At 47.5% G+C, this 27,131-nt stretch overlaps 1 protein-coding gene and 1 long non-coding RNA gene across 2 annotated transcripts; both read right to left on the bottom strand.

Annotated features, from left to right (window-relative positions):
• Positions 1-285: 285 nt before the first annotated feature.
• On the bottom strand, positions 286-7,922 carry LOC125756068 (uncharacterized). Its single transcript, XR_007414082.1, has 2 exons — positions 2,873-7,922; positions 286-2,553 (listed from the first exon to the last, which is right to left on the bottom strand). It is a non-coding gene; the product is annotated as an uncharacterized LOC125756068 (long non-coding RNA).
• Positions 7,923-11,622: 3,700 nt separating this feature from the next.
• POLR1E (RNA polymerase I subunit E) lies at positions 11,623-27,033 on the bottom strand. Its single transcript, XM_025432996.3, has 12 exons — positions 26,799-27,033; positions 26,183-26,286; positions 24,893-24,969; positions 23,962-24,047; positions 21,557-21,615; positions 20,422-20,566; positions 17,952-18,059; positions 17,281-17,377; positions 15,234-15,367; positions 14,234-14,315; positions 13,332-13,463; positions 11,623-11,967 (listed from the first exon to the last, which is right to left on the bottom strand). The coding sequence occupies exons 1-12, from the start codon at positions 26,872-26,874 to the stop codon at positions 11,808-11,810; spliced, it is 1,260 nt and encodes a 419-aa protein (XP_025288781.1). The 5' UTR covers positions 26,875-27,033; the 3' UTR covers positions 11,623-11,807.
• Between the last annotated feature and the right edge of the window lie 98 nt (positions 27,034-27,131).

Raw genomic sequence — 27,131 nt, 5'->3', positions numbered from 1 at the left:
CTTAACTAACTGAGCCACCTGGGCAACCCCATAAATGTACTTTAATGTTTTTTTTTTTAAAGATTTTATTTATTCATGAGAGACAAAGAGAGAGAGAGAGGCAAACACAAGCAGAGGAAGAAGCAGGCTCCATGCAGGAAGCCTGATGTGGGACTCGATCCTGGGTTTCCAGGATCACGCCCTGAGCTGAAGGCAGTGCTAAGCCGCTGAGCCACCGGGGCTGCCCTAATATGCTTTTCTTAATTAAAAAACTTTAAAAAAAAAAAGTAAGCTAGAGAAAAAAACTAAGTTTTTTTAAAGATTTTATTTATTTATTCATAGAGATGGAGAGAGAGAGAGAGAAAGAGGCAGAGACACAGGAAGAGGGAGAAGCAGGCTCCATGCAGGGAGCCCGACGCAGGACTCGATCCCAGGACTCCAGGATCATGCCCTGGGCTGCAGGCGGCGCTAAACCACTGCGCCACGGGGGCTGCCCTCTAGCTTACTTTGAATATACTATACAATACATATGACATACAAAATATGTGATAATCAACTATTTACAGTCAAGAATAGTGACAGTTTCCAGTCAAGAGTAGGCTATGAGAAGTTTTGGACGTATCAAAAGTTATACGTAGATTTCTGACAGCACAAGGAGTTGGCATCCTTACTTCCACAATGTTCAAGGGTTAGGTGTACTGTCATATGCATGGGTGAGCCTCAAACACTTATGCTAGGTGAAAGAAATCAGACAGAGGACAACATGGTGTGTGATTCCATTTACATGAAATATCTAAGTAAGTCCATAGAGACAGAAAACAGATTATTCCTTACCAGGGACTCAGGGAAGGACAAAATAGGGTGTTTCTGTTTAATCGGTACAGGGTTGCTTTTTGGGGAGATGAAAAAATTCAGGAATCAGATAGTGGTAATGGTGGCACAGCACTGTTAATGTACTTAATGCCATTGAATTGTACATTTTTAAATGGTCTTTTAAAGGTAATGTATATTTTACCAAAAGAGTATGTGACCAACCCATATCACACAGCAAAGACAACCAAAAGACCCACCCTTAAAGGGGCCACAGACTTGGCGATTGGACTCTGGTGATAACAGACCCCCTGCTGCCACCTGTTGCTGCACAGCCACAGAGGATCTCAGGCTGACCCTGAAGCCAGGGAAGGCCTCTCCAGCCAGACACCACCAGATCCCACAGTGTCTAGTGTGTCCTTGGCATTCAGTGTAAAATTCTTTTCCTCCCCAAGACTTGTTGGTTTTTGCAAATGCCCTCATCTGGTTAAGAAAAATTCTCTTGACAACCACCTGGACATAATTCACAAAATGGTGGAACATAAACTCAGCCCTCAGACTTGTTTTTTACTACCAACTGAATCATCAACTGTCATGACATGCCAACTACTTTGCAGTTGCTTCTGGACACGTTTGATACCAGAGGCACCAAAAATGAAACCCACAGCAATGCAGACCGACAACTCCTGCAGGGGCCCAAAAGAGGCAGCTGGATTTGACGGCCTGTGTTTTCATCCACAGAAGGAAGGCGGGATCCCCAAATCCATCAGTGGACGCATAGTAACCACCACAGGTACAGCCCAGAACCAGACTGGCATCCGGAGCTGGGCCCCGCACGCTTCCCAGAGCCCCAGCCTCCGGGACTTGGGACATAGGCTCTGTCCTGGTAGAGAGGTCTTGGATCTTCTCTCAAGGTCCTCATCCTCCCATAGAGTTGGCAGTGGCCAAAGACAGGGGGCTCTGCTCTGCAGAGTTCAAGTCTAGTCCCTGGGTCTTCAGAGCCGAAAGGTCTCCACCACCTTCAGTCAAGGAACTTGGTCCCAAATCAATGCCTTCCGTTCAACTCATCAAGCACCTCTTGAGACTGGGCCTGGTGATGGCCTTGGTAGAGGAGACAGGGTCATCAGATAGTCCCCACCCTTGGACAGCTCACAGTGTGATAGAGCCTATAAGACACCTAGACAAATAACTCCTGACAGGGTGTGGGGCCCATGAGACAGGGACATCTACAATGCTCCAGAGACCGACGAAACGGCTCCTGCCAGCCAGTGGCACAGCATGGGTCCTGCATCGCTGCATGGGGCTCGGGAACGGCTGACGGCTGTCAGGGAGCCAAGAGTGCCAGGTGCTGCCTGCCAATCGGGCCCCCGTGCAAGGGTTCAAACCAGCAGGCCACTCTGGCTGGCTTCATTAAGCCCTCATTAAGCATTCTGCCCAGAAACCTCTTTTTGCTCCTGTACGATTGCCCACTTTAGAGCAAACCATGCAAGGAATCGGATCAGCTGTTGGGGGATGGCAGCTATTGGTGGCAGTGCTGACAATGGTCAATGAATGCCACCTCGGCTCAGAGGTAGGTCACTGAAACAATAGGGCCCAGAAACCAGAGATTCAGCCCTAAGGAAGCATTCTGCCTTCTGTCCCCTGAACTCACAAGTGCCCAGTGGGGTCACCCCTCTCTGGAAGGACACAGAAGTTGCCATGGCTGGGATTTTGCCTAAGGAAAGGAGGGACAGCCTAGGCCACAGGTGCTCGGTGAGTCACCATCTGAAAGAACAAGAAATTAATCAACTGACATAGAGAATGGGTAAGTTACAGCTCATCCTTTGTGGGGAATCCTCAAAAAAAAAAAAAAAAAAAAGCCAAGAAACTATACAACATTCCAGGAGCAGCAATTGATTTAATGTAAGGTATTTAGAAATAGGCAATAAAGTAAGGTATTAAAAAATAGGCAATAAAGCCATATCTATACAGATACGGCTCTGGGCATAACAGTGCTCTGAGCACAACTATAAAGTGACGCTGGACAGACACAGAGACGGAAAACAAGTCTGATCTGGATGCTGGAAATAAGCAGTAAACTTACTCATTTCTTTTTAAAACCCCATTATTACTGTTTGTGCACGACGACACCTAAAAATCAGAGAGATCGTCTCAGAGAGATTGAATCTAAGCTCCGAGGACAAAGGCTCACAGGGGAATGGCACCAGGGCCCGTGCACCACCTGCCCCTTCTCCCCTGGCCTCCTTAACTCCTGCCTGCAGACCTGGAAGGGTTTGAAGGTCTGCACCTCAGATTCCATGCTCTGGCTGGCAGAGAGCTCAGCCGTCTTGTCGGCTCCCCTGTGACACACACAAACCAGCCCACCTTGGGCCCATCGGGAACACCATGAACACCCCACTCCCCAGCCTAGAACCCGGGGGTTGGTCGCAGAGCCTTGGTATCCTCCCTGCCAACCCCACCACTCTCCAGCCCCTGCTGCTGCGACCCTCAAACATCTCCCACGTTACCACTTCTTTTACCTCTGCTGCCATCACACAACTTGAGGCTCTTACAAGGTCTCTTACCTGGGTCACATGGCACCTGCTCTCCCTGCTCCAGTCTTGCTCTCCTGCCAAGCCATTTCCACAGCACACTGCCATCTTTTTCTTTTTTTAAGATTTGAGAAAGAGAGAGAGCTTTCACAACCCAATGGGGGGAGAGGTGGAGGGAGGGAGGGAGAGAGGGAGGGGGAGAGAGAGAGAGAGAGAGAGAGAGAGAGAGATAGAATCCTCAGGCAGGCTCCCCACTAAGTGAGGAGGCTGTAGTGGGGCTTGATCCCAGGACCCTGGCTGGGATCATGACCTGAGCCAAAACTAAGAGCCAACTGCTTAACCAACTGAGCCACCCAGGTGCCCCATGGCAACTTTTCTAAGATACAAATCAGACCCTGCATCAAACCCTATGAATCACCCCATCACTTTAAGGATAATTGATTAGGGTCTGCAGTGCAAGCTCTGCAGCCAGTCCACCTGGGCTCATATGGCTGCTCTATCACTTACTAGATCTGTGACTATCAGGTTCCTTAAGCCTTTGGTCCCTCAGTTTCCCCACCAGTAAAATGTGGACAACAACAGTACCAGCCTTACCAGCTCTTTGTGAGGACTAAGTTAATGCATGGAAACTGCTTAACAGCGCCTGGTGAGAAGCATTCTGCAAATGGTGGCTACTATTTTCAGATTTGTGCTTTCTATAGACCTTCAAGGCCCTGTCTGCTCAGGCCCCACTCAGCTCTCCAGGCTCTTTACTCTCCTGCATCCCCTGTATTCCCCTCCCAGGGTCGTCCAGCCCTGCTCACCCCCTCTTCCCTTCTGCTCTGGCCACTGAGCCTTTGCTCAGGCCACTGTCATTGCTGGCTGTGCTCTTCCCTCTGTGGCTTGCTTCCCTCTCTCACAACTCTATTTGACTATTTACAATATCCCCTGCTGGAATAGAAGATCCTTGCGAGCAGGGCCTTGGGCGTCTGAGTCACCATGAGTCTTCAGTGCTTAACAGACGCTCAGGAAATATTAGCTCAAGAACTGAAACCAATGGTGCGAACCAGACAAGCCCGGGCCCCAGAAATGCTGCCCTACTGAAAGTAATCAACAGGAACACAGTCTTCCCTAGAGGCAAATCCTAGAAGTCACGGCACATCTAGAACTTCATGGCATCCCAGTTTGCTACAACTCTTCCCACTGGAGCAGCTGGAAGGAGGCAGATCCTTGTGAAATGAGCAAGATTCAGGTGCTTTAACAAAGCCAAGTCCCTGACTGAGATGGAAAACAGATTAGGAGGCAGAGGAGGAAGCAGCAAGGAAGAGCCACATCTCGGGTGCTTGCTGTTTAGATTTTATATGACCTGACATTACCAGGTCATTACTGAGTAAAATGAATACAAATATTTTTATTTAAAAGAAAATGTTAGAGAAGAAAAAGAAGGAAGAAGTTCTGGACGTTTCCTATAAAGCCATTCTGTTGAGCAATTTCTATCTTCTTGCAGATTTCTCATTATGAAATGAGAACTGTGTCCCCTGGACAATAATCTAGCCCCTGGAAGCTTATTTCAAAATTCAATGACCACCATAAGAAAAGCAATTACCTCCTAATTAAACATTAAGATGATTGTTTAATGTATCAACATACTGCGGCAAACAGTTACAAAATAAAAACAAAGCCTCCCCACTTCCCCTTCACACACTTCGGTCTACTTCATACTCTGATGGCAGATTACTCTTACTAAAAGACAGCTCTGCTCATGCCTTGCCCTCATTCAAACCCTTTCAATGGCTCCCCATTGCCTTCAGGATAAAGAACAAACTCCTAAGTGGGTGTTAAAGATCCTTCTCCTTTTGGCACTGACCTACTTGAATAGCCAGCCTCATTTCCTCCTAATCACCTTCAAATAACCCCTGCTCCCATCAGAATGCAGCGAGAGCCCCTGCTGTGCCTTTGTCTTTTTCCCACCTCTGCCTATAATGTTCTTTACCCACCCCCAAACTCTTCACGTCCAAATCCTGCCTCCCTGTGGGACTCACTCCAATGCTACCTCTTCCACGAAGTCCTCTGTGATGTCCTCCATAACACAGGCTGCCCACCACCTCCAGGCTTCCACAGCCTTTACTGGAGATGATTCCCCTCTGTTGATACCTGGCTGGCTTGTCTTACAGTTATTTCTTTAAAAAAAAAAAAAAAAAGACTTTATTTATTCATAGAGAGAGAGGCAGAGACACAGGGAGAGGGAGAAACAGGCTCCATGCAGGGAGCCCAATGTGGGACTTGATCCCGGATCCCCAGGATCACACCCCAGGCTGCAGGCGGCGCCAAACCGCCGCGCCACCAGGGCTGCCCTCTTACAGTTATTTCTGAACAAAATCTCTACCTCCTGATAAACTATAAACCAATACATTTTCCCCTCACACCGAACATATGTCACGCAAACAGAAGGTACTAAACAATCCTGAATGACTAACAAATGGCAGCAAACAGTACAAAATGGTCAGCAGCCACCCAATTTATCACTGTGCTTAGAGAGGAAGCAAGTCTGGAAACACAGGAACTCTATCCAGTGGTCAGACCATTTGATCTACAAACCTGTTTCTACTGAAACCCCCTAATTACTCTCATTATTTACCCAGAGATCTCTCAGTCCTGCAGGATGTGCATGTGTGACAGCTTGTGCACGTGCATGCGTGTGCGTGTGTGTTGTACAGGAGGAAGGAAGCAGAGTGGAGGAGGGGGATGCTCATCAAAACCTGGCAGCAGCAACAAAGGAGCTCCTTCTTCAAGGAAGACAGCTCAAAATCCACGAGAACCAAGCGTGTCACTGCACTTGCTGTCAAGCACCGAGAGGGAGGGTACGATGAAGTCCTGCCAGGCAGTGGTTCTGACTTTACTGAGTCGCTGCAGAGTTTGTTAAAACACAGTTCTCCTATGCCCAGTTCTGTGTCTCTCAGTTGGGGTGGGGCTCAGATTTTGCACTTCTAACAAGCTCCAGATAATGCTGATAGGGACCTCACTTGAGGGATCCTCCGTGTAGATGGGCAAATGAATCAAGGGGTTCAAGGTAGGGGGATCAGCTGTGGTACATGACACAGGCATTTTGTTGTTGTTGTTAAAGATTTTATTTATTTACTTCAAAGGGAGAGGGAAAGAGAGAGCCTCAGCAGGGGTAGGGAGGCCACAGAGAGAGAAGCAGCCTCCCCTCCCTAATAGGCGGTGAGACTGACACAGGATCCGATCCCAGGACCCTGAGATCATGACCTGAGCTGAAGGCAGAAGCTTAACAGACTGAGCCACCCAGGAGTCCCTCAACACAGGCATATAGAAAGCCAAAAAAACTAATTTTTAATCAGATTCAGGCAGGCACATGGAAAAACAAAATCATACCGTGATTTTTCCCTCTCACTTGTAATTCAGAAACTAAATACTACAGGGTAGCCTGGAGAGTTACGGACAAGGGAGTTAGGAGACCTGGGTTTGAGTTCTGCTTCTGTCACTAGTTAGCTGGGTAGCTAAAGACCCTCGCTACCTTCTCAGGACTGCACCATTAGAACCACAGAGATGCTCAACCAGAAAAATCTCCAGGATCAGGTCTTACATCCTATGATCTCATAATGTAGAAAACGTGTTGGCAATTTAATTCCAAAACGAAGTATTACCCATCTCTATAGAAGATGCTTAAAGATACTGCAATATGGGGCCCCTGGATGGCTCCGTTGGGTAAGCTTCTGCCTTTGCCTCAGGTCATGACCTCAGGGTCCTAAGATGGAGCCCCACTTCAGGCTTCCTGCTCAGCAAGGAGTCAGCTTCTCCCTCTCCCTCTGTCCCTCCTCCTACTTGTACCCGGATGCACTAGAGTGGTCTCACTCTCTCTCTCAAATAATAATTTTTTTTTTCAAAAAAAAAAAAAGGTACCGCAATTTGGAAACTTAAAATGAGAAATAACAGTTAAATGGGAGAAGAACCCAGAATAAATAATTGCAATTATGAAGACTGAAAGAACCTTCACTTAAACAGGTTTCACAAATAATGAGCATTCAGATTATACCATGGAAATAGCTTTTAAAATATACAGCAAAAATACTCAATTAGGAATACTATTCAGCCATAAAGAATGAAGTCTTGCCATCTGCAATGATGCTGATATTGCTAGAGAGTACAAAGCTAAGTGAAATAAGTTGGAGAAAACAAATACCATATAATTCTACTCATATGTGGAATTTAAGAAATAAGCCAACGAGCAAAGGGAACAAAAGAGAAACCAAGAAACAGATTTAATTATAGACAACAAAATGATGGGATACTAGAGGGCCGGTGGTTGGGGAGAAATAGGTGATGGGGATTAAGGAGGGCACTTATCATGATGAGCTGGGGTCTCGAATGGAAGTGCTGAATCACTAGATGGCATGCTTGAAACTAACATAACACTGTATGTTAACTAACTGGAATTAAAAACTTAAGTTAAAAAATGCTACAATTTAAAAAACCCAGCTACCTTTCTGCAACCCTCTGGAGGAAGCAGGACATGTTACAGAATGAGAAAACAACTCACCAGTGGAGCAGAGCTGAGGGGAGTCGTCCAAGGAGAGAATCCGGCCCCCCTTCCCCGCCCTGGCCACCCCCCCTACTCCCCCCCCCCCGCCTCCCCACACTGCTCCTGGGCCTCCCAGCACACAGCTGTCTTTAAAGAGAAAAGGCCGCCTTCCCGAGATCGTGGCCACAGGAATGGGAGTATCAAGTGACCTCCTTATAGCTTGTCAATGAGCCCCCGTAAAGCTGATGGCCCAGCCATGTGGGCGAGCAGGACGGCCTCCACAGTGGCCGAGGGGACCGCCTCTCCTGTGGATTCTGGGCAGCCTCAGCCTTGCCCTCCACAGGAGTCACTCTCCCCTCTTCCCCAGAAGCCCTCCAGATGCCGCTCTTATCTCCCTCAGCCACGTGAACTGGCCCAGAGAGGAGACCCTACAAGTTCTTTGCGGCACCCTGGCTGCTCCTGGGCCATGGGCAACAGAGACTGTGACACCTGAGGTGTCCCAAGGTGGCCAGTGTGCAGCTGCAGCGCTGACTGGGTGCCTGCTCCCCAGCTAGGTCTGCCCAGCTGCCTCGGGTTAAAAGTGAACGGCATAGCATTAAGTCGATAAGCCTCCCAGGGAGGTAGGGCACCCTTAAACACTTTATCCCCCCTCAACAGATGGGGGAATGACGCCACGGGAAGATTAAATGACCTGCCCGGCCTCACACAACCTGCCGCAGGTGGAGCCCGTGGTGGTCCCAGCCCTGGAGTCAGCTCATGAATGGAGAGAATGCTCTGGAGAAAGCCCTTCCAGCAGTAGGAGGCCTTGTACCCCAGAGGTGAAGAAAGACAAAAGCAGAGAGGTCACCTGCTGAAGACCCTTCCATGGTCCCTCTCTGCCCGTTTCTCCAGATCTCTGTGACAGAAGGACTTTCAACCACAAGGATGGGTGGAACGGGGTGTGGGTGCTGAGAGGACAGAACAGGCCTGCAGGCAGTGAGGGGCCTCGGTGATTGGCACCAGAGGAGGGGTCAGGCCCAGCGGGGTTCTATCTGGGCCCTGGGTCCTGTGCACCCCACAGGGGCAAGTCACTGAGAGATACAAGAATGAACCGGACCATCCCTGCAGTCAAGAAAGGTCACTGAGCAGCGTACCCAAACCCCTAAAATACCAAGTAGAGACAGAAAGGGCCACAGCAGATGGGCTGCTAGACTTGGATGATGGGAGCTCAGGTGCAGCTGTGGACACAGGAGGGTGCTCTCAGGGCAGGCTCCGTGGAGCGGGGGACCAGGCCACGGAGGGCAGGAGAGTGACACTTGCAGAGCTGGGGAGGACAGAGAAAGTGCACAGAAGGAAGATGGCCCAGGGCTACCCTGAAGACCAGGAAGATGGACGGAAGGACCAAGGAGATGTGCAATAGGGTTGAGGGACTTCTGGTAGGACAGGCAGGTAGAAGCCCTATCACCAAAGGCCTTAAGTGTGGGACTAAGGAGACTGACCTTTGCTCCCAGCCACAGTGCTCAGCCCTGCACCTGCTCACATCAGGCCCCCATTAATGCTGTGGAGCAACATGCAGGAAGGCAATCCCACGTGTGTGAGATGAGTGACAACTGTAGAAAAATATGCCACAAAAAGTGCCTCCACTCTTTATCAGTTGGTATCTGGTCAGGACCACTCCTAAGTTTAGATCAACTATCTGAAGCATTTGCTATGTTCTGTCCCAAATGGAGACCATAAGTCTTGCCATCGGCTTCTCACCCAAGAACACTGAAAATTAATGATGAGGTAATGTCTGAAATGCTCAGAGCTCTTCAGAGATGTGTGGCAAAAGGCATCACTAGTATTAATATTTAAAGAGACTCTACCCAGCTCTGATCTCTTTTTCTGCAGACTAATGTTACGTCCACAGGATAAGGTGATGCCAGATTGGCGTCTACATAAACCAGACAGTGCCCAACATAGGTGCCTGACCCGGACCCCTTTCTTACATGTTGCCGAGGGGACCTTTGATCCCAGTGATGCAGGGCTGGCTTCGGACCAGTTATCAGGGCTACCAGAGAGCAGGGGCAAAACCCCATTTTTTAGGCATTCAAGAGAGTGCAGTGAAGTGTTCAAGAGGAATCATTTTAGCAAAATCCACATCCTAAGCCAGTTAACATTTTTAGGTCTAATGCAGTGCCCAAGAAAGGAAGAAATAAGAATACTCCACGGGCTCACTTATAAATCAAGTGGTAAGGATAATTTCAAAAGTCAAGGGGGGAACAAAACAATCTATTTCCTTCCCCCCAAGTTTTCATGTCTATAAATATACTCACACAAATGCATCCAAGACCACTCTTTGTTATGAAAACACTACCAGTTTGGCATTTGCAAGATAAACCATAGTTGAGTCACCATCTTGCTTTCAACCTCTGAAGCTCAAAAGTGCTCTCCAGTAGCTTCTCTCTTCTTCTTAAAGAACTCATTCATCCCTATGGATCATAAAGTAATACATGTGCCTAGTAGAAAGTTATGTAATTACACTTGACTCTTGAACAACGTGGGTTTCAACTGCATGGGTCCACGTAACATGAGGTTTTTTTTTTTCAATAAATACTGTGTTTTCCTATTTTCTTTTTCCTATCCTACTTTATTGTAAGAACACAGTAATATGTGTAACATACAAAGTATGCTCTGAGTGCTTACCAGTAAGGCTTATAGTTAAGTATTAGGAAAGTTTAGGGAGAGTAAAAAATTACATGCGGATTTCTGACCGAGTGAGGCGTTGGTCCCCCCACCCTGGGTCAAGGGTCAAATGCTCATAGAAGGAAGATAGAAGAAAGCCAGCTTCTTTATCTTTTGGCTATTTGTGCTGATAAGCAAAGGAGCGGAAATGTGGGTACTGAGAGGATGGGTAGCTGACATCAGCATTGCGGGGCATCACAGGCCTCATGTCCAGGGAGCAGTCAGGCAGGAGTGGTTTCTCCACACCTGACCTGAGGGAGCACCCGCAGCTGTGTTCCTGAACTCAGTAGTTCCAGGGGCCACCTCCTGATTCCCACTCTTGCAGCCCTTTCACAATTCTGTAACATTCCATCCATGTATTATATCCCCTTTTATTTTTTTCTTTAGTATTTATTTGAGAGTGTGTGTGTACATGAGTGGGGGATGGGGCGGGGAGGAAGACCTGAGAGAGGAAGAAGCAGATTCCCCTGCTGAGCTGAGACTTGGAGCTTGAGCCCAGGACCCTGGGATCATGACCGGAGACTTGGAGCTTGAGCCCAGGACCTTGGGATCATGACCTGAGCCAACGGCAAATGCTTAACCACTTAGCCAACTGAGCCACCCAGGCGCTCCTTAAATCCCCTTTTAAAGAGATCTACAACAATTTGTTTTCTATACTTCACTCTGATTCATCGCTCTCAAAAATGTGCTTTTAGAGCTGACCCCTGCCCTGTGTGGACTGAGCCAAGCAGAGCAACTGGTGTGGCTAACCACCTCTCATTTGGCTCTACTCTGTGACGGCGACCACAAACTAACTGGCCTCCTTTGGCAACCCCAAGACACAGGTGACTCACAGTTAGTTACTGACCAAGCCTGAGGCCTCCTCTTCTAGCCCAGCTGGGCTGTACCCTCCTCTCTATGGACTCCCCAGCCCTTCCAGTCTAAGCATGGCACTTCACATTTATCTTTATTAACATTTATCCACTACATCTGGCCTAGGGTTCAGCCTGTAAGATCTGCTGACTCTGACTCTTCCCAGGCCCCACCCTCCCACGGGAACCAGCTGCCAGTCATAATCACAGCAACACCAAAGGAGAGAGGTCAAGGCCAACATGGTCATCACTTTATGTTTCCACTGAAGACAAGCACAACCCGAGATGCTGGCTTCTGGCTTCATACCCACGCCAAAGCGAGGCTTCTTTTTCCTTCTTATTATAAAAATAAAAATGGAAATGAACAGAAGTGGCTGTAGGTGACCAAAATGCTCTTATCTGGGAAGCACACCTCTAGGTGATTTTCCTCCGCTTTGACTGGTGTTTTGAGGTCTGGGCTGGAGGCAGCGGGATGGACAGGGTGCCCAGTTTGTGATCCTCTTCCCTGCCAGCTGCCAGAGACACCTTTCTTTTAGAGATCTTCAGCCTCATGGCTTTCGCTATCTCAATCATCCTAAGGAACAAAAACATAGAAAAAATGGGGGAGAATGACCTCAGTAGGTCTGCTTAGGAAGGCTAGCCAGGTGGGAGCAGCACATTCACATTCTTGGCCACAAAGACAGAATCCTCAACGTGGCGGCCAGGAGCAAAGCAGAGAAGCAGACAGGATCTAGAGCCATCAGAAAGACAATTTCAGTTTAATGTGTGGCCATTACAAAATATCCACAGAAGTGATGGAAAACCAGGTTATCCAGACACTACTAATGACTTTGTTTACTTCTGATAACCAGGACTGAGCACTTGGCTAGAATTTTGGTAGAACTTTTACAGGCTCCAAATATCTTGTTTTTTTCTTTTCTTTTTTCTTTTTTTTTTTTTTTTTACTATTTTATTTATTTATTCATGAGAGACAGAGAGAGAGAGGCAGAGACACAGGCAGAGGGAGAAGCCGGCTCCCTGCAGGGACTCAATCCTGGGACTCCAGAATCACTCCCTGGGCGAAGGCAGGCACTAAACCGCTGAGCCACCGGGGGCTGCCCTCTCTTTTATTTTCAACCTCAATGCCTTTTGTGGACAGCCTTCAGGATAATCCCTCCAGGGACTGCTGGAGCAGTCCAGACAAAGGTATTTTCACAGGCTCTCTTGGCACACCAGCAGCAGCCCCTAAGTCAGTGACATATCCCACAGTTCACGATCCTGGAAGTTCTGCCCCCTACTTATCTGAATCCCTGCTAGCAAGGCTGGAAAGAGCCTAAGACCACAACTCTGCCAAATTCTCCCAGGAACCTCCAAGTCTGTCCCTGCTGCTCAGCAGGGCTCCTGGGTCACAGAAGCCCACATGTGACATCCCTGACAAACAGCAGCCCCACCCTGCTTCGAACACCTGACCTGCCAGCCCCTTGTATCAGACTCAGAGAAAGTTCTTTCTGCTAAGCTGAAATTGGGTTCTCTTACAACTTCCACCCCTCAGGACTATACAGACCCTCTCGCCCCAGGGACAGTGATTCAGAGACTGCTTGGTTATCCAGAGACAGAATGCCATGTATGAGAAGGCTCAGGCCTGAAGCCCAACTATTCCCCTTCTTGGCTGTGTGACCCTGGAAAAGTCACAGATTTCTTTGAACTGAAGGTTCTCCCATTGTTTTTTAGGGAAATAGCTGAGATCATCACAGACTAATTACTGTGCCTAGCACAGACAAGGCATTCCATAATGTCTGGTTGCTCATCCATGTAGTCACACACTGACAACTGTCCCCTGGTCCCAAGTCCTGCCCATTCTAAACATCCCCAATTCCCTCGATGGTATGTCCTGCTTTCCAAGAGTACTAGAAAGACATGAAGCACCCTGCAGGGAGCTTGCTATTCTGTTGTGCTCACCTTCTCTCACTAAGCTTCAAGTCCCTCTGTAACATTGTCAGGTCAATCTGGAAGTCGCTTATGTGCAAGGCAAGTATGATTACATATGCAGTGATCTTCGCCTTCATAGAATCCGAAATTAAGTTCCGTAGGCTACAAAAGCAGTGGCAGTGAAGGAGAGATAGCATTAAATTCTAAAATGATTATTCCAAAAGTAAAATAAAAACATACAAACCTGTTTTCATGCACACTCAATGTCTTCCCATCTTGGGGGGGAAGAAGAGAAAGTTGAGCAACATTCCTGGTCCTGTCGAGGTGCCCACAACTTGGCACACTGTGGAGCAGTGAGCCAACCCCAGTGTTCTATTAGAGTGGGACAGAGAAAGCCACACCTATACTTTCCAGGCACAGTCAGAGCTTTGCAGTGACAAGGACCCTCTGAGCTTGACCCTGCTGCTCAGCAGGGGTGCCAGGAAAAGTTATCCCAAACACAGCTGCTGCTGATTTCTCCAAGTATGCTCAGATTTTTCCAAGCACATTCCAAGTGGATGGCAGGAAAGAAAGCCAGGTGTGCTGCTTAGGGTTCCTTTTCCAAATTCATCACACTGGGCTGCCTTGTTTTGTGACACTGCCTTCCCATAGAACACTGATTCTATGGAATATTAGGAAGGTTCCTTGAAATAAGTCTCCGTTGCAGGAACTCCCTAAAACCTCTAGAGTGAACCTCTCCAGGGGGGACAGAGCAGATAATATATAGGGCTTCCTCAGTTGACTTGACCCCAGGCCCCTGCAGGCGGCAGTGAGTGCCCCCGTCAGCAGTGTCTGTGGACATGGAAGCCAGTTCATGCTCTCGTCCCACCCTCGCCACCTGCCCCCGCCTGCTTTCTCCTTTATAGGCCGACACCCCGAAGTCGATCCCTGACCTGCCGTTGTTGTAGGTCAAGCAGGTGAAGTGCTTCAGCAATTTGGTGTTGATGACATGGGGGATTCCGGGTCCCAGGGCACCTGCGACACAAAGGTGAGATGGATCGTTTTGTTTCCAAACCCTGGGAACACACCTCCCCCCTGAGCTGGGAAAAGAGGCCAACAGCTGAGCCACTGCGATGAAGAGAACCATGTGGTAAGAGGAGCAGGGGCCCACGACACAGAACAGCCACTTCCCAGTGAAAACGAGCTCAGCTGTGCTCCGGCTTGCAGACCCCATGCACCCAAGAGATGTTTGTGATGGGGTGGTAACCAGGAGGAAAAACAGACTCCACTAAGGCCTAAAGACACAGGATTCATAAGATACAATACAGCTTGTGGTGAAAGCCCAGGGAGAGGGAAAGGAAAGGAGACTGAAATGCGAAAATAAACCAAGTAAATACTGAAAACATACAGACTCTTGGGAGCTCTAGCAACAACAAGATGGCACCAGCTTGTGCCTAAAACCACAGGCGGGTTTCTAGCTCCAGGTAGACAGGAGTGGGAGGCTCTCACCTGTGGCCCTCACTATAGAGGACACAGGTTACCAGGGGGAATGGACTCTCTTCTTTCACAGAAAGAATAAGCTGACACAACAAAAACCTGCCACAAGCCTTCATGTGAGCCAAGCCGATTTTTCTCCCCATGGGACTGATGTTTGGTCCAACCATCCCTTGAAATTTTCATTCGATTTGACTGAAGTCTATACTTCGCCCAATGCAGAAGAGAAGTAGTGAATATTAGCTCTGAACAATCGGACCACCAAGCCCGTCCCCATTTTCAGAGGAGTAAAGAGCTGGGCCAATCCTCCAACCCGTGTTGGCAGCTACAGGAACCTCACTGTTACACAGTCAGAGATAAAGATCTGGACAAGCACACGCATTTTCTTCTCTCACGAGAGCTGGTTGAACAAATAACAGGCTGGAAAGGACTAGAATAAAATGTCTATCATGGACTTACTTTTCCGCTTAATCACTTTCTGTGCTCGAAATTTGATGAGCGTGTCCAGAAACCATATGCATCGGGCCTGGCGGTCTCGGCTCTTCTCATCTGATGGCAAAGACTTCAATGCTTCTATGACAAAGGAGCAGTGGCTAAAACAAGGGGGACAAGGGAGGAATATGTAAGACCAACCCTGTCAGGAACCACTGACGCTCATGATGAAAACAGCGGGCATCCTCCACAGCTGATCACATTCAACCGTTGAAGAGCCATCCTAATATCCTCCTTATTACACAGTGAGCATGGTTTAGTGCTAAGGCAGGAAAGGGCTAGACAATAAATATTTTAGGCTCTGTGGGCCATTGGATCTCTGTTAAATCTACTCAAAGCTGCCAGTGTAGTGCAAAAACAGCCATTAATAACAAATGAACCGCCATAGCTGTGTTCCAATAAGACTTTACTCATAGACAGCAGCCTGACCTTGGCACACAGGCCATTGTCTGCCCCGTCCTGATGTGTGGTCTGGAGCACAGGCCCTTCAGTTAGATTGCCTGGGTTTGAATCCCCTCTCTACCAATTAGTAGCCTGGGCAAGTTTCAGTGTGTCTGTACATCTCCGTACAACATCTTCACCTAAAAATTAAGGACAAAGATAGTGGCCTCCCTCTAGAGGTTTTTTGTGCATTAAATGAGGTAACGCAAGTCTCATTTAAAGCATTTAAAACAGTACCTGGCACATACAAAAGCTCCATCAATGTCAGTTATTCTTTTATGAACTGTTCTACTACCATGAGGCCCAGACTCACAGAAATAAAAAGGCTCTTCAAGATCATCTTGCAGCAGGCTCATTTTACAGATAGGAAAACTGAGCCTCAATGAAGGGAAGATCACACAGTACCTCAGGCAGAGCTCAGGAACTCAGTTCTCCAGACTCTCGGCCCAGAGCTCATTCCTCACCTGCTGCTGAGCCATGATTACATTACGACAACCAAGAACCAGTAATAAGTTTTTCTGGAAATGTATCTTTGGAACAACAAAAGCACCTTCAAAAATCAGGGAACCAACCTAGGGTTTTCAATTTTTTATTTTCTCAAGATGAAATTATTAAAAGAAAAAACTCAAAAGCAAGAAAATTCCACTGTCATCATCAAAGAGAAGCTGCTTAAAACAAACAAAAAAAACAAAGAGAAGCTGTTTAAGGGTCAAAAGGTACAGGGGAGATCATCTGAGTTATTTAAAATATATAGTATTTAAATATATAAACTTAACTTTTTAATTTTTTTAAAGATTTTATTTATTCATTAGACACACAGAGAGACAGAGGCAGAGACACAGGCAGAACGAGAAGCAGGCTCCATGCAGGAAGCCCGATGTGGGACTCGATCCCAGGACTCCAGGATCATGCCCTGGGCCGAAGGCAGGCGCTAAACAACTGAGCCACCCAGGGATCCCCTAAACTTAACTTTTTTAAAAAAAGATTTAAAGAGCACACGTGAATGGAAGAGCAGAGAGAGAGAGACAGATACAGATAAGACAAGAGAAGAACCCTTGCTGAGTGTGGAGTCCAACTTGGGGCTTGATCTCACTACTCTGAGATCATGACCTGAGCCGAAATCAAGAGTCGGATGCTTTATCGCCTAAACCGCTCATAAATTTAACTTCACGTATAAAAGCTCACTCGGCATCAACCATCACTTGCACTGGCACCAACTCGCGGGCTAGCGCCTGGGCCCCACTGGTGATGATCACAATCAGCATAGCCCTGGGGACACAGGCCTGCTCCGGTTCAAAGCCCAACCTTAAGGCCTCACCACCCTCTGCTCAGCCACGGGCTCCAAGCACTCAGAGGCCACCTCGTTCTCCCTTGAATGCCACCCACAGCCTTGGGACAAGAGGCTGGAAAGCCCAAATATTTTCAAGAGAACACTGGCTCGTTCATGTTCAGATCCTGAAAAGACATATGCCCTCACCGACTGACACCCCTAAAGGTCTCCTTCATGTCTGACTACTGTTGAGCTCTGCCATCACAGCCCCAGATGCTCCATCCACCCAAGAGGGGAGGATACCTGTTCTCTTCAATCATCTTCAGTATTTCCTCTGATGAGACATTCCTGAAAGCTTCAGATGGGCTCTGAAGAGCTTCATACTCCGCAGTGGACAGAACTAGTTAAACAGGTCAAGAATATAATCTGATCCAAAGAAAAACATCTAACCAGCTATCTCATCTCAGAGCGGCTCCATATTCGAGATGGGAAAGTTGAGGCCAATAGTACACTGGGGCTGAGCGCAGGGACACGGTTTTCCAGACTCCCAGCCCAGAGCCCATTCCCTGCCAGGCCTTTTCTGCTTCCATGGCTCATCACAAAGCCACTGCAGGCATTCTCCCTCTGACCAGACCCATGAGTAGGGAAATTCTATGCTCCACCTTTTACAGATCAGTCTGCTCCAGACTTAGGGCTGACTTAAAAATCTTATTTTGACTACTCATAGCAAGTGACCTCCATAGGGCTGAACTTGAGGGTATTTGGCACTTTGCTGAGGAATGGGCTTGACCCTCAGCCAGTAAGGAAGCCCAGGTAACTTCCCAGCAAAAGGGCCAGGGCAAGGGCGAAGATCTGGATGTAGCTTCTCTGAGCATCATGGGACCACCAACAGCCTCAGAAAGCCTGTCTGTCCACTCATGTATGCACATCCCAACTTGGGAAGTAAGGCAGTGTTTCTACTGCAACAAGGATACGGTCTTCAAATTTATATACGTCTTCAGGCTTGGCTGCATCAGCGTGGCAGGGAGGAAGGTAGAGGGAGTCATCCTGCAGATCATCATGGATGGCATCGTTGACCAGAGCTTTTTGATAAAGGAAGAGACAGTGTTAGTATCATCCTGTGTGGCTTCAGGTTCCCCAATACTCTGAAACTTGTGCGCTCAAGGTTGTAATTGGTCCAAAAAATCCTAATCTGAATGCTTCTGCCAATGTGGCCTGAACTCTCCATCAGGCTGGCTGCTGGGTCTGGGCTGATGTCCACTCATAACACAAACCTAACCAGGCACTGGAGAAGGCTCACACAGTGAGGGCCCTCTCAAGTAACTCGCACAACAGTTCAGAGGACAGGTGTGCTAATAAATATTTACAGTGCAAGAGAAGCCAAAAGTCAGGAAGAGAGCTTTTAATGGCTTCACTTCTGGAAAACTTCCCCATATATTACGAGTAAAAATCAGAATATAGGGACACCCGGGTGGCTCAGCGGTTGAGCATCTGCCTTTGGCTCAGGGCATGATCCCGGGATCTGGGATCGAGTCCCACATCAGGCTCCCTGCGTGAAGCCTGCTTTTCTCTCTGCCTGTGTCTCTGCCTCTCTCTGTGTGTCTCTCATGAATAAATAAATAAAATCTTTAAAAAGGAAATAGTTTGTAAAAAAAAATCAGAATATAAAACTGTGAACTACAAGAATAACCATGTAAGATTAAGAACTTATATAGACAAGGACAAAGAGGAATACAGGAACATTCTAATAGTTGGTCTGGTAAAATGATAGGGAATGAATGAATTATTTATCTTTTTTTAATTAGGATTTTAAAAACCAATTTATTTTATTTATTTGAGAGAGAGACTGAGTGCCAGTGGGGAGAGGAGCAGAGGGAGAGAACCCCAAGCTGACTCCCCACTGAGTGTGGAGCCCCACTCAGGGCTTAAACTCATGACCCCCTAAGATCATGCATGACCTGAGCCAAAATAATGAGTTGGGTGCTTAACCAACTGAGCCACCCAGGCACTTCTTTTTCTTTTCCTTTTAAATGTCCTTTGACAGCTGAGAATTAAACTAAACAAAAATATTCAAAAATTTACTTACACTTTCAAATAAACAGAGAAACATATTTCTATATTCCAGGATAAAAAAAACCCATAATATTGTAAAGATGTTGATTCTCTCCATATTCATCTCAATTGAGGGAATTTGATGAAATAATTCTTAAGATCACCTGGGGGAAAAGGCATGCTATTCTAACCAACGTTTGTGAAAAATAAGGAGGGAAGGAGAAGAGGAGGAATTTGCCGCATCAGAAATAGAAGCAGGAAGATGAGGGTACTGCAATCAAAAGAGCCTGGTGTTCCCGCAGGAACAGAATGGACAGTTGGACAGAACACAGAATGTGCTAAAGTGAGAAGGATAGCTTTTTAAATCATCTTCTACAAAGAAAAGGATGGAGTTGGGGCAGCTGGCTAATCCTTTGGAAAATATAAGGTCTTTACCATATGGCAAAAAAGTATCTTCATTAAAATTTATATGTAAAAAGTAAAATTGTAAAAATACGGAGAGAAAACATAAGAAAATATTTATATAATCATAGGGTTTGGAAAGATTTTTCTAAAAATTACTAAAATCCCATCTTATTTATTTTTTCTTAGGTAGGCTCCATGCCCAGCAAGGAGCCCAATGTGGGGCTTGAACTCACGACCCTGAGACCAAGACCTGAGATAGACAGACGCTTAACCAACAAGCCACTCAAACACCCCTAAAATCCCCCCCTTTTTTTTAAAAGATCTTATTTATTCATGAGAGACACAGAGAGAAAGAGAGGCAGAGATACAGGTAGAGGGAGAAGCAGGCTCCACGCAAGGAGCCCGATGTGGGACTTGATCCTGGGACCCCAGGATCACGCCCTGAGCCAAAGGCAGGTGCTCAACCACTGAGCTACTCAGGCATCCCCTAAAACCTCATTTTAATAGAAAGGCTGCTCTTATGTAAACTTTCTCTTATGTTCTCATAATGCTTTTGAACAAATACACTTTTAAACAATACAATTAAACACTCAAGCTACTGATGAATTTAGGAACAGAAAAAGGTCCACTGATCCCAGAGTGAAGCACTATCTGTAAAGGCTCACTTCATCGTATCAGTCTTTTTGTCCAAAACTTTCCTGTGATTCCCAGACACTGAGGCTTTCTCCCTTCGCACCCTGGCACTCAGGACACAGTGTAAACATACCCGTTCCCATGCCCGTCTCCTCCGCTTGACTGTGAGCTCCCTGAGGGCAGATGTTTCTTACTATTTCCAAAGTCTGTTCCCAAGAAGGTGCTCAGTGAGAGTGAGGAAGGAACCCAGCCCTAACACACCCTTATTTCCATCTGTGGAGCAGGTAAGAGATCTCAAGAGACAAGGAAGCTGTCTCAATGAGCAGACTCTTACTCCAAGTCCCAGCTGCTTACCAGTTACACCCTTCGCATCAATAATATTCTCTGCAGCTTTAGCTACTGCACAGTTCAGAGATTCACTGCCAACTGTGTTCATTCTTCTGGAGTTCAAAGCCCGCTTCTGTTTGGTGGTTCCAAAGGCTTCAATGCAAGAATCCATCTGTGCATAGACAAATTTGGTTTGTGTAGGGACAGTCTGGGCACTACTACTCCTAGCTGTGTGACCATGCGGAAACTCAGCCTTTCTAGGCCAGGATTACCTCACCTATAAATCAGGCTAAATCATACCTCTCTATCTCACAGGCTGGTGTATTAGCAGATCTGAAGTACCTGCTTTGGCTAATTTTTTTTTTTAATTTTTATTTATTTATGATAGGCACACAGTGAGAGAGAGAGGCAGAGACACAGGCAGAGGGAGAAGCAGGCTCCATGCACCGGGAGCCCGACGTGGGACTCGATCCCGGATCTCCAGGATCGCGCCCTGGGCCAAAGGCAGGCACCAAACCGCTACGCCACCCAGGGATCCCTGAAGTACTTGCTTTGGAAACTGTCATGGGCTCTTTACAAATCAACAGTGTCTCCATTTGTACAGTGAAAAGCCTGGATCAGAATGAGGATTGGTAAATCTGGCACATAACTTACCATTTTCCAGCCTTACACCCATAGCAGATGTTGCTAATCACTCACTCTTTCCCACTGAGCCTGAAGACAGCCTCACACCTTCTCAATACAGTGCTCCAGGCAGCACTGAAGACTCAATCAATTTGCAATCCTGGAGTGAGATTAGCTTTATAGGAACCACCTACGCTGAAAATCCTGAAGTTTACTCTGTTTTAATGTGAAAGCTTCCAGGCTACAGCCAGAATTTTCTGAAACTTGCATTCAATCCAAAAACAAGTGTTACACTACACCTATGTCAGCCCAGAGAATCAGTTCCAAACACTGGGATGGAGCTGAGTATAGCTGCCCCAGGCGGGAGGACGGCGCTCTGTGAAGCTGAGAAGCCTCCACAGGCAGGCTGACTGGAGAACCACAGACAGAATGAGCTGGGAGCAGCCCTGTGCTCAGTCAGCTCATTTTCCTGATGGAGAAGCACAAGGCACAGAAGGAACGTGAGGCAGGTCCCATGTCTCACTTCTGTCATTCTTACCTTTTCTCTAAAAGTTTTGGCCTGACTCTCTTGTGTCAAGTCGCTCTCAAGTGATTCATCTATCAAGACACAAAACAAAAATAGGAAAAAAGGAAGCTGAAAGGCCCAGATTATAATAGCATTTAATATTTATTCACTGTTAATCTAAGACAGACAGATTTCTTTACTGTAGGACTTCCCAGAGTTTAACATGATGGATCCTATGAATATTTAGTCTGTCGCTTTAGTATACAGTTGGAGGATATGGAGAAGAAATTAAGGAGTCAAATGAAGGGGTCATCTGGTCCAACCTCTTCATTTTACAAATAAGGAAAAAGCCTCCCAACGAAATGATTTGTCCTAAGTCAGTTCACCAGGCAGTGGCCGAGATGGGATTAGAAACCAAGTCCTCGGCTCTTTGCAGTAAATAGTTTTGCCCGCCTTATAAAAGATAAGCAAGCATAAATGTAAGGTATGTGTTACTTACATGAAGCTCTCTTATCTCCCATAAAGTATTCATATAAGGGCAGTATAATCTAGAGGGTAGGAGTATAAGCTCTAGAGTGGCCTTGTCTGAGTTTCAATCCCAGGTCATATAGATAGATAAAGACGGATAAAGGAAATTTATATTTTTATATATACACATTATAATTATATATAAAGGTGTGTGTATATATATATATATACACACACACACACACACATCAACATTATGTCCCTGTCAAACTCTGTACCAGTTTCGTCATCGATAGAACCACCAGAGGGTTGTCACATGAATTATGACAATCCTCGTGCATTAAAAGTACTTAGAACAGTGCCTGACAAATAGTTAAGGACTCAATAAATGCTGCATGTGTGTGTACGTGTATATATATGTTGGCTAGAATAAACTAGTATTTACACATTTTTTACCTGTAAAAACAAAAATTTGAGAACAATTTCCTTTGCCTCCTTGGAAGTCAGAAGAGCACTTGGAGGATTATTTATTTATTTTAAAGATTTTATTTATTTATTCATGGGAAACAGAGAGAGAGAGGGAGAGGGAGGGGGAGGCAGAGACAGAGACAGAGGCAGAGGCAGAGGGAGAAGCAGGTTCCCTGCAGGAAGCCCGTGGGACTCGATCTGGGTCCAGGATCACGCCCTGGGCTGAAGGCAGCAGCTAAACTCCCTGAGCCACCCCGGCTGCCCTGGAGGATAATTTAAATGTAGATGTATTTGTTCGCAAAGCAAGGAGTCCTTAACCTACAGACTCTGGACCCCTAGGAGAGTCGCAGATGGGACTCAGAGCCCTTTACAATTATATGCAAAATTTCATATATATTCTTACGTATTACGTATGTTTCTGGAAAGTAGGTCCAGTCCTTCAGATTCTTTCTTTTTTTTTTAAGATTTATTTATTTATTTATGATAGACATAGAGAGAGAGAGAGAGAGGCAGAGACACAGGCAGAGGGAGAAGCAGGCTCCATGCTGGGAGCCCGACATGGGACTCGATCCCGGGACTCCAGGATCGCGCCCTGGGCCAAAGGCAGGCTCTAAACCGCTGAGCCACCCAGGGATCCCCTGGTCCTTCAGATTCTTGAAAGGACTGGCACCACTGCTCTGCAGGAATAAAGCCAGAACTACTGCCTTGGAAGGCATCAGGCAGATCTACTGTGACCCTAACAATCCTTCCTCAACTATACCCTCCCTCACTGTGGTTCTCAGTATTTAAGATTTAGAGAACAGGAGCCCCTTGAGTCTGACCCTCTGACCTATCATTCTGGAAGATCCCACACTCTGGCCCTGAGCATCATAAAATGCCAAAGAAGAGAAGCAGTACAAGCTCTCTCACTAAATTAGGGGAAAAAATGGATCTCCTCCTAATTAGAAAGTATAGAGAGACTTCTCATCAACATGAAAAGGGCTGTCTAACCTCTAAGTAACTCCCATCTTCTCTAAAGCCTCTACTCCAGGGCAGCCCCTGAGCCACCCAGAAGGCAGACGCTGAGCCACCCAGGCGTCCCCCTCACCACCTTTTAGTCTCCCTCCCCACCTTTTAAAGATTTTATTCACTGATTTGAGAGTGAGAGACCACAAGCACAGAGAAAGAGGGAGAAGCAGACTCCCTGCTGAGCAGGACCCTGAGATCATGACCTGAGCCAAAGGCAGACGCTTAACTGATCCACCCAGGCAACCCTGCTCAAATGGCTTTAACTGATTATTTTCTGATCTCAAATCTGTAAACATAGCAGCGACAGGACCTGTATCTGTTCTGCTACATCCCTAGCCACTAACTTGTGCCTGGAGCAAAGTAAGTTATCAATAAATATTTGCAGGAAGGCACCCTTTTAAAAATAACAAATGTGTTTTACAAATCAAAACCAAACTCATCCAGCAAACCTAAAACATGCAGTGTTCTTGCAAGCCTTCGTGACTGGGTCCTACCTGCAAACAGTGGCTGCATGTTGAACAATTCAGCATCATACACTTGCATCTGGCCAGAGGTCTTGTTGAGAATTCCCACAAAGTGCCTGAGCAAAGTTGGAATAATACCAATGACAAAGGATTCCTCAAAAAGTACTGTTTTACAACTTCCTTTTTCCTGCTTAAAAGTTCTTAACAGTCCTTCAGCAGGGAGCCTGCTTCTCCCTCTCCCTCTGTGCTCTTAAAACAAAAAAGTTGCTGAGAGCAAATCTTAAAAGTTCTAATTACAAGAAAAAAATTGTAATATGTGTGGCAGTGGATGACTTTTTTTTTTTTTTTTTTTTTAAGATTTTATTTGAGAGGGAGAGAAAGAGTGAGAGCAGGAGGAGGGAGAAGCAGACTCCTTGCTGAGCAGGGAGCCCAACATGGGGCTTGATCCCAGGAAGCAGGGATCATGACCTGAGCCAAAAGCAGAGGCTTAATCAACTGAGCCACCCAGGCACCCCTGGATGACTGCTTATTGTGGTGACCATTTTGCAACATATACAAATATCTAATCATTATATTATATACCTAAAACTAGTGTAAAGTTATATCGCAGTTAAAAAATTATTATTTAAGACTTTTTAAAGTAATCTTTACTCCCAAAGTGGGGCTCAAACTCACAGCCTCAAGACTAAGAGTCCCAAGCTCCAATGACTGAGCCAGCCAAGCACCCCTAAAAATTATCTTAAAGAAAATTACAAATGAATGAGATTTTAGGAAATCCAACAAATGTTAACTTATTTTTTCTTTTTAGGCATGTTGGTTGTGAAGGCCCCTGGATCTGGGAACCCAAGGACATGGTAAACCTCTCCAGATTTGCCCCCGACTCCTAAAATAAAGACCGAAAACAACAGTGCCAGGCTCACCACCACTATCCTCCCCTTGTTGTCCCTTCCCCAACCCCTACCTGCACAAAGTGTTGCATTTGAGGGCTCCAGTCCCGAAATTGTTTCCCACGTAGGAAAGTCTGTCTGTTTCAGCTGCCTAAAATGTAAAGTGAAAAAGCACCACCACAACCAATGTTGAGAGGTATCAAGCATATTGTCTCCCTTTCCCACATTTGCAAAAGCTTTAGAATCCAAACCACAGTGGATCAGAACTAGAGAGCCTCTGGGAGGTGATCCAGCCCCACTCTCCAAGTGAATCTGGGTGTCTCTGGGAGAAAGGCAAGAGGACTTTTGAAAGGGAAGCCCCATATAGTGCTGGCTTCTAGCTGGTCTGAAAAGTGCTCAGGGGAGCTATACCACAGGACTTGGGAGAGAGCTCCTGGGCTAGCACTTAGAGGCATGCAACAAAATGGTTCTGCCAGCAACCTCCTGGGCCCAAAGTCCAAGCCTTCCTGAACTTCTTTGTCCATCTCTCCCATGGCTGCTGCTTATATGCTGGCAGGACTATGGAGACAGCTAATTCACTCCTCAATCACAGCCAAGCTTTCCTGCTTCCCTATGTTTGTCCCTGCTCTCCTTTTCACTTGGAATAGGGAACCTCAGCTGTCAAACCGTCCTCCAGTCTTCAGAGCTTAGCTGCTATGTGTCCTCCCCCAGGAAGGCCTTCTGACAAGCAGAGACTTCCTGAGCTCAAATGAACTCGTTCCAGGCTCAGAGCTTGCAGGCTTGTGTGAGTTACTGAACTCAAAACCAGTTCTCACCTTTCGAAAGCAGTTGTTCTCACCCAGCAAATCACCCTTGGTTGGGGGGGGGTGAGGGGGCGTGAGGGACACCTCTGGGAATTCTGGGTGTCACAAAGAGGAGGTGCTACTGGTATCTAGTGGTTAGAGACCAGGGAAGCTGAACATCCCGCAATGCACAGGTCTGGCCCACAACACAGAATTATCTGGATCAAAATGTCAATAGTGCCAAGACTGAGCAACCCTGCTCTAGAGTAGGAGCTCCCCCAGGGTGGAGCCAAGTCCCATTTCGCTATTTCCCGTGCAGCTTACAGCACAGCCACGGTGGGTGCTCAATAAAAGCTTGCTGAATGAATAGATCAATGAAAGGTCATCACTTCACCAAAAGTACATAACTGAATGAATGGAGCCTGTCCCCACACCCCAACCTGCTGGGACTCACGGTTCTCCCAAGGCTCATTTGCTATCTCTTTTCTCCTCTCCCTCCCTCCCACATCCACCCACACCCAAGCGCCTCCAAGACCTTCAGAAATCTGCAGAGTGGAGGCAGCTGGCCCCCGCAGCACTTACCAGAATCCGCTGACTCCTCTTCCTGGGGTTTGTGGAGTCATTGCTCTTGTACAAAGTAAAACGCACGTTGCCTGGATTCTGCAGCTTCCCGTTGGAGAACTGCACTGTAAGATTGCAGCGCAAAAATGAGATGAGTAGAAGGACCCACAGTGTGTATGGTGGGGAGGAACCGGACTGTTCGTTGGGAGAGAGCGTCTGAAGGCATGGGAGTGGTAAGGAAGCCCAGGCCTGAAGGGGGGCCTGAAGGAGGTCCCTGCCGGTCGGGAAGAGGAGACCGGGAGGTGAGGGCAGTGCTGGCGAAGGGCCGCGACGGAAGGAGATGACCAGGGTTAAACAGCTGAAGCCTAGCCCAGACCGTGGAGAAAAGGATACGGGGCAGGTGTGAGTGCGTGACGGGGTGACTGGGAGAGCCCTGAGGAGGAGGCTGCCTGGGATGTCCCCATCCAGGTGGTGACAGAGAGATGGGGGGTGACCAAGTCCCAAGCAGTGCCGGAGGCTAGAGGGCGTCTTGGCCCAGCCGGGAAAGGGGTCCGGCAGGGGCAGGAGGGCTGCAGAAGCACCCAGACGGGAGCGGAGGGAGCTGTGCGGGACTCGGCTCCGGCTCCGCGGTCTTTACCCAGTACGGCTCTCTGGCTCTCGTCGGGCTGCCCACAGTATAGCCACCGCGCACTCGGCAACACCTCCGCCGCCATCTCCCGGTCCGGCCGCCAAGGCTAAGGACCCGGATAGACTCGGCCCGGAGCGCCTTAGCGGTCCACACGCGGCGGCAGAACCGCGGGGCGGAAGAGGCGTGGCCTCCTCGGCCCCGCCCCGCCCCGCGCGTGCGCACACGGCGCGGCCCCGCCCCCGCCGCGCTCCCCCGCCCACTCTTCGCCCCGCCCCGCCGCATGGAGAGGCGGGGACTCTCTCTGCCAACCCTGGGGGCCCCAGGCCTCTGCCCCGCTGGCCT

Source organism: Canis lupus, chromosome 11 (genome assembly GCF_003254725.2).
Source record: "Canis lupus dingo isolate Sandy chromosome 11, ASM325472v2, whole genome shotgun sequence".
Lineage (NCBI taxonomy): Eukaryota > Metazoa > Chordata > Mammalia > Carnivora > Canidae > Canis > Canis lupus.
This window is presented reverse-complemented; position numbering and strand designations above follow the sequence as displayed.

Bases quoted from the DNA above. Each gene is read 5' to 3' on its own strand.
- POLR1E (XM_025432996.3), bottom strand. From the start codon at position 26,874: ATGGCGGCGGAGGTGTTGCCGAGTGCGCGGTGGCTATACTGTGGGCAG. The intron at 17,378-17,951 runs GTATCCTTGTTG...CTGTTTAACTAG, and splicing joins CGTATATAAATTTGAAGACC to TTCTGTCCACTGCGGAGTAT. The intron at 15,368-17,280 runs GTATCCTCCCCT...CCCTTGTTTTAG, and splicing joins AAGATGATTGAAGAGAACAG to CCACTGCTCCTTTGTCATAG.